Raw genomic sequence first — 7,303 nt, 5'->3', positions numbered from 1 at the left:
CATAACTCACTAAATTCAAGTATTTATTAAAAAAAAATATTAATAGATATTATAATCAAATTGGCAGGACCTTGGATGTCTCTAAATTGGCGGCCGGCAGCTGGTCCTTCACAGCGAATTCAGTCGCAGGGGAGGTGGAGACCTCGCTGCTGCACTTGGAGGATTGACTCAGCTAAGCTAGAGCAAGCTGTGGGCTAGGGTTACCATTGGAACCATGCCCTTTATTCCATTGGACCTAGCCCACTTTAGACCAATAATTATTGCACAAATTAGATCGTGTGATATAGGCCAATTTTTGTGAATAATACTATGAATCTAAATCTTTTTGTTATTTAAATTCAACCAAGTTGACAAAACAAAACAAATCAGTTATAAGTTATAACTAGCATTATTTTAAGTTTTATTATTTAATTTAGTTAAATTTAATTTATTAAAAAACTAGGATGTATAACAATACTCATTTTTTATTTTGAATCATGGAATCCTGGTGGAGTCCAAATTTTCATTTTTGTATATTAATTGTATTTAAAACAAAAAAGAAATTATGTTTCCATTTCACTGGCTTAAGGGTAAAAGTTGTCTTAAAAAAACATGATGTAATGAATATAATTGGACTTAACCCTATTAATAGATATTAAAATTTAGAAAATAGAAATGGTTTTAAATATTAGAATTAATATAGAACTTGAATAAATAGAAGATTCGTGTGAAACAATTAACCAAGTGAAAATAGCTTAACAAATGTTGCTACCAGATTATCTTCAAGGTCGGTCATGGTTGGGTTTTATTTATTTATTTTTTAATCTTCTTCATCCTACCGAAATTTGAAGCGATTATGTATTGAAAATGAACCTTTATACATAAAAGTTGAAAATAAAGAAAACAATCTGTAATTTACCATTATCATTGTATATGCGTATAACTATGACCCTCAACTTTGCTTGGATTGATTTGTTTTAGGTCCACCGCCGCGCTTAGTAAGTTTGGTTAAGATGTATGCCATGACAACTTTAGCACCGAGGCTAGAGTGACCCCGAGACAAGCAGAAAGCACCCCCTAGAATCAGTATACTATTGGCCAGCAACTTTCTTGATGACCACCTTGAGATCATCCGCACTGGAGATTCATCAGCGGCTTGATCATGGAACTGGAGGGTACCAGAATGAGCTCCGGATATGTTGCTAGTTATAGGTTCCAAGCATGGCGGTACCTACACGTCATATCCAAAGAGGTCTGTATAAGAGGTCTGTATGCAAGAAATTCTCGAAACAAGATAGAGGTTAAAAAGCTTCATCATATCCAAAGAATCAGTGCTGGATTTGTAAATCTTCTCATTTTTCTCCTGCCTATAGTTGATTTTCCACTATTACACAATAAACCATCAGAGAAATCTATCGAAGCACAAAGTTAGAACAGATGGATGGTACTATAACAAGCATGCTGGGTCATTACATTTTAACGTATAAAGCAAACTTGCATCAAGAAATATTCCCGTAATTTTAAGTGAAACTAACAGTACTGACCTTCTGCATTAAACTAACCGAAATGGCAACTGAACTTGATAAATGACAGCTTACAACAGAGTATCTTCTAAGAGCACTATCCATCTTGCACACATAGTTCCATATGCCCTTGGAAAAAGCCACCTTTGCCATCTCCATATTCAAACCAGCATCTTCTTGATGAAGCATTGTGATCTCACAGGCATTTCTACCAGGTACTGTAATCCCAGAAATGGAAATCATAAAACTTATACTTAAGAATTCACTTATTCATTGTTCATAAATAATGAATTAAAAGTAAAACATTGCACAAGTATATCAGCGGTTTAGCAATGAAAAATTTTTCATGGTATACTACGTACAAATATGTAGAGATAGGTTGTCATGATATATTGTTCAATTTAGAGCAAATTTTATGAAGACATAACACGCTAAGAGGTAACAAACATTTGTGTGAGAAGCAGACATTAAGAAAGGAAAATCACTATGGAGGATTTGTTCTTTTTTTCTTTTCAATTTTCCGGTTTAACCAGCTACCTACCTTCTCTTATCCGCCAGCCAGATCTAAAAAGCTCAACACGCACATATTTTTTCTGCCGAGGTGCCAAAGGATGCTCACATTCCTAACAAAAGCAAATATGGAAAATAAGAAAATAATATTGATTGCATGAGGAGATGTTGAAGGCATTAAGCATCTTAAAAGCATAAAATAAGAAATCCCAAAATGAATAAAATTTCTACTGACTTTCAATATGCTCTGTCGCTGTACTATTTCCCTTGCAATTATCATTATTAGAGGATAGATTTCAAATAGGAACCCTACCAGTTGGCTAAATAATAAAATATACACAAAACACCTGAAAGATATCAAGTGTTTGCCAACATACACCAAACTAAATATGAAAGTCATTCAATGATTTGAAGCTTCTAGCTAAACATGTAGGGAACAAGATATTAGAACAATTTGATGAGCAAATATTTCAGTACTGGGGTATACAACACCCCCCCCCCCCTCCCCAAACCAAAAAAAAAAAAACGAAAGACTAATAAATATCTAGATAAACAGAGAAGAGAGGAATATACATGTTGATAATTATTACTGGATAATATAACATACAAACAGCAATGTCTTCTATGTTATATATAATCTGTAACTTCTCATCCAAGAAATTTTCTAAGAACTTGATTGTTACTTTCCCTATACAATTTTCCCTGTCACAGGATAGGAAGCCAAAACGAGTTGAGAGATATGGGATAGGAGAGGTATATCTGCAACATCCACATATGAATGCAATTGCTAAATTATGGGTACTGTAACACTATGAAGAGCTAACAAGTATCTAGAAAGCAACAACTTACACCACTATGAGCAAATTGACAAATGGGTTTATTACCTTCATAAAACAATAGAAACTTTTATTCTGTCCCTCCCACAATTTCCAAGATAGCACATATTCTCTAGGCCTCAAAAGTGGGAACTTCTTAACTGTACGGCCAACTTCAACACCCTTAGATTCATAAGCCTGCAGTTGATTATACTCAAACACGGTCTTATCCCACTGCTTTCTGTAATCATTGTCCATATAGAAGTTTCTTAGCATCTCAGAGGAAATATCATTGAATATAGTCACGCTCAAATATTTCAGAGGACCATTCTGCAAGACCAATAGAAACAACTATGTAGTTTATAGATCATGTTCAAAGCTCTGTCACCCTAAGCATATAGAAGTAACAACTTAGAGTTTCCCACAGTTGAAATCACAGGCTGGAAGGCGAACCCAGGAAAAAGATGTAACCTCTTATAACTATCAATTAATTAATTACAGACAAAATTGTGCAAGAAAGAGAGAATCAATATTTTACTCTTCTTGAAGCTGGTGTACATACTAAGTTGCCACTACTGAAAAATAAATATGCAACATAGAAGATAAAATGCTCTAGAGGATGGATTGATTCAGCATTTGTGTTTGTCTGTGCCAGACAGCACATTGTGCAAGAGAGAAAACGAAGAAACACCTAGAGAAGCATTACTCACCATATAACAATTAAAACATCCTAAACTTCAGATCATCAGATGCATAACATTTATGAAAGCAACATGTTATGATAACAATTATAGCAAAAAGACCAAGTTAACAACCCCCTCCACCCCCCCCCCCCCCCAAATAAATAAATAAATAAATAAATAGGATAGCTATCAGAATACATGGCTTGCTACCTTAGGCTTGCAGCACTTCGCAGTGTAGCATAGTTGCTGATTTCTTTTATCTATAACATCCTCCCATTTATCACTCTCATTGAGTTTCTCATCCAAAGTCTCAATTAAAAACTTCAAATCTGCATCTGTTACAAATTTTGAGGTCCTGCAAGAACAAAGAAAAACTTCCACATTGTCAAATCAACATATTTGGCACTGCTTTAGCTTGTAGGTAATAGCAAAGATACAACTCAACTCTGAATATGATCTATCCTAAGTATTCGTATGTGACACGTATGCTAAAACGGAAACATCTAGTGCTATGATTTTTATTTTTTTTTATGATAGAAAATAATCACTGGATTTGTATACTTGAAAATATTTCCAAGTGCTGAACTTAATGGTTATTAAAAAGGTGATAGATATAAAGATTCATGTGTAAAATACAACAGTATAAGCTATTACCATATAAAAAATCATACAGTAAATTGCTCAAATCAGGGAATGGTTGCTGCTGAATATAACCTTCCATATGCTAAATGTTTTGAGAAGTCTTCAAGTGTTTTAGTGCTAATTTTACTAAGTGTAAGAAAAAGAAGAAGGGCTGTAAAATCGTAGGCTACATGGTAAAGAGGGTCCCTGGCAATGAAAGGGAAGAGAGAAGCCTCGAGGGGGAAGGCATCCAGAAGACACTCAAAGACTCGTTACCTACACTCCGTTTTTGTTTAGTCTCTATAAATAACAGTGAATAACAGGATATGGAGGTATAAAACCTTTTAAACCAATTTGTAAGCATTCCACCCCCCCCCCCCCCGGGGGGAGAGAGAACCCCAGATAAAGCCTGCAGTTGCAAGCCTGAACATCGGAATGGGGCCAAATTACTGAGATTTACAGGGTGAATGCAGTTAGCTAAGAAATGTAAAATTATTAATTAATTGCATTGAGGAGGAGGAGGAGGAAGCGTAGACCTCAAGTTGGGATTGGTAGAATCGGAGACCGAAAGCGATGTGGATGGGGATGATGATGGAGTTAGAAAGGGGTGCAAGACAAATCTCTTACGTTGCCGAAGAAGCACTAACAATAACATAACAGTAAACGAGACGACAGCAACAACACCTCCCAAAACCCAACCTCCTCCGTAATTCTTCATTATCGTCATCATCATCATAATATTCTTCTTTTCTTTTTCTTCTCTCCCTGCCCACCACTCTTTCAATTCACCCTCCACTTCCCACATTTTATCCCTTTCTATATCCTTTTTTTTTTTTTTAGTTTTCTATGTCCTTATTTATTTCTTCCTTAGATTTACTAATTTAGGGGTGATTTTTACTTTATATTCTTTTAAGTGAAAAAGAAAAAACACCTAAAGGAATATTAGATAATAAAAGATCACTTTTTATTAAAAGAATATTAAATAATATCAAAAATATGTTTTGATTTTTGAATAATAAATTATAAGACTTGATTTTCATACGTTATAAAAATATTATTTTTATATAAAATGTGACAAAAAAATATTTTTTAAATAAAAATTATCATAAAATAATATTTTTGACATCTTTATAAGTAGTTGCCCCATATATATATATATATAGGCCTATTCTATGGTGGCTATGGCTATAATGGCTAAAGGTGGCTAAGGTTACACTTAAAAGCGTATCCTTTCGTAAAAGAAAAGCGTCACATAATGGAAAAAAGTAAATTAGAAGATTTAAGAGAAGAAATAATTAATCTATCAAAATTAATAGATCAAAAATTAATGATTTTAACCAATGTCAATTGTAATGACACTGAATTTTTAAAATCAATACAAAACGATTTTTCTCAAAATCTTAATTTTACTTTAAGTTTTATTGAAGGAATTCAAAAACCTGAAAAAACTTATATTTCACATGGAGTATCTAAAAAATGCTATCATGGAGATAATTATCCCCATCTTCATCATACTTTTAATCCACAATTAAATTCTATAATAGATATACTTGAAGAAATATTAGTTTCTATAAAATTTCAGAAAAATAAAGAAAAAGAAGAGCCTAATATAATAAATAAATTTGAACAGATACTTGATAAACACTTCCAAAAAGAAATTCCTAAGAAAGAAGAAGTCCAAAATAAAATTGATACAACAAATCTAAGGGTTAGACCACCTCTAAAATTATGAATATTGACGAAAAATTAGAAGAAGTTACAATGCTTTTTAAACAATTAAAAATGGCTCAGGAAGATAATTCTATGGAGCAAGGTTTTCAAATTAAAGAAGAACCAGAAATTTCTGAAAGAGAAGAATATGTCTTAGACTATTCAAGTGATGAAGAACCAGTACATCCAGTACAAGTAAAAGATGAAGCTGGAACATCTAGTAATAATAATCAAACCCAATTTAAATGGGAAACAGGTTTTGAAAATTATGCCTTCAAAAAAGGTTTTATAAGCAAAAATTCGAAATATACTAAAATACCATCTAAATACGTTCCTAAAATTCAAGAACTAGAAGGAGAAAAAATGCTTGATCTAGATTGCAAAAAGAACGAAAAAGAAATTTTCGAAGATTGGATGAACTCTTTTCTATTAGAAGCTTATACAAACCCAAAATTAAATGAATTATCTGAAATGGATATCTGGAATTTCATAGGTTTCCACACTAAAGGAACCATAAGAAATTATATGTTATCAATAGATAATAAAATAATAGAAGAATTAGCAGAAAAAATAACAGCTTATGATAGAATAGCACACATAATGAGAGTTCTATACAAAGAATTTTTTGGAAAAAATGTCATAAATCATAGAAAAGAAATTTCTAAAAAAGAGTATTTAGAGGCAAAAAATCATTTGGCCAATATTCAGATATTCGATCTTTGCTATATAGAATCCTATATCTGTGAATATAGAATATATTATTATAAATTAAAAGAAGAAGATAAAAATCATTATCTTAGCATGTATATCACAAAACTTCCATACCCTGCTAATGAAATTATTATGGGAAGATTTATTAGAGAAATAAATAATAAAACAATTGAAAATAATTTTGGTGGAGCAACATTTGCTATAAGAGAGGAAATAAAAGAACGCTGTATGCAAGAAGCTACTCAAAAAAGATTTAATAATATAATTAGAATTTGTTGTCAAGATAACGAAGAAATTCCTCAAAAATATGGTTCTAATAAAAATATTCGGAAATACCATCCTTATAAAAATATCCAAAGAAAAAGAAAATATCACTTTAGAAAAAGAAAATATTATCCAAATTGGAGAAAAAAGAGATATTTTAGGGAAAGAAGTATCAATAAAAAACAAAAGAACTATTGCCCAAATAAGAAAACTGTAAATGTTGGTATTGTCAAGAAGAAGGACATTATGCAAATGAATGTCCAAAAAAGAAGGATAAAAAAGACCTAAATAAACAACTGGAAGTCGCAAAAACTTGTTTTATGGAACCTCTAGAAGAATCTGATAATGAACTAAAATATATTTTCGAATATGTCTCAGAAACAGACTCAGAGACAAACTCAGGAACTGAGTAATAGCGCTACGTTTATTACTGTAAAAATTACAGAAAAATTTATTAATGCCTTCATAGACACAGGGGCAACAAAAT

General features: G+C 32.2%; 1 protein-coding gene across 2 annotated transcripts; it reads right to left on the bottom strand.

Moving 5' to 3' along the window:
* Positions 1 to 815: 815 nt before the first annotated feature.
* On the bottom strand, positions 816 to 5,000 carry LOC112795502 (uncharacterized). 2 transcript variants are annotated; one of them, XM_025837442.2, is made up of 6 exons: positions 4,668 to 5,000; positions 3,721 to 3,865; positions 2,897 to 3,157; positions 2,044 to 2,125; positions 1,524 to 1,720; positions 816 to 1,210 (listed from the first exon to the last, which is right to left on the bottom strand). In XM_025837442.2, the coding sequence occupies exons 1-6, from the start codon at positions 4,934 to 4,936 to the stop codon at positions 932 to 934; spliced, it is 1,233 nt and encodes a 410-aa protein (XP_025693227.1). In that variant the 5' UTR covers positions 4,937 to 5,000; the 3' UTR covers positions 816 to 931. The 2 variants fall into 2 exon arrangements, with proteins under 2 accessions (XP_025693227.1, XP_025693226.1); XM_025837441.2 differs by having other exon boundaries at positions 2,897 to 3,178; positions 4,668 to 4,998.
* Between the last annotated feature and the right edge of the window lie 2,303 nt (positions 5,001 to 7,303).

The sequence above is a fragment of the Arachis hypogaea genome, chromosome 4 (genome assembly GCF_003086295.3).
Source record: "Arachis hypogaea cultivar Tifrunner chromosome 4, arahy.Tifrunner.gnm2.J5K5, whole genome shotgun sequence".
Taxonomy (NCBI): Eukaryota; Viridiplantae; Streptophyta; class Magnoliopsida; order Fabales; family Fabaceae; genus Arachis; species Arachis hypogaea.
The sequence above is the reverse complement of the archived record's forward strand: the minus strand, read 5'-3'. Positions and strand labels throughout refer to the sequence as shown.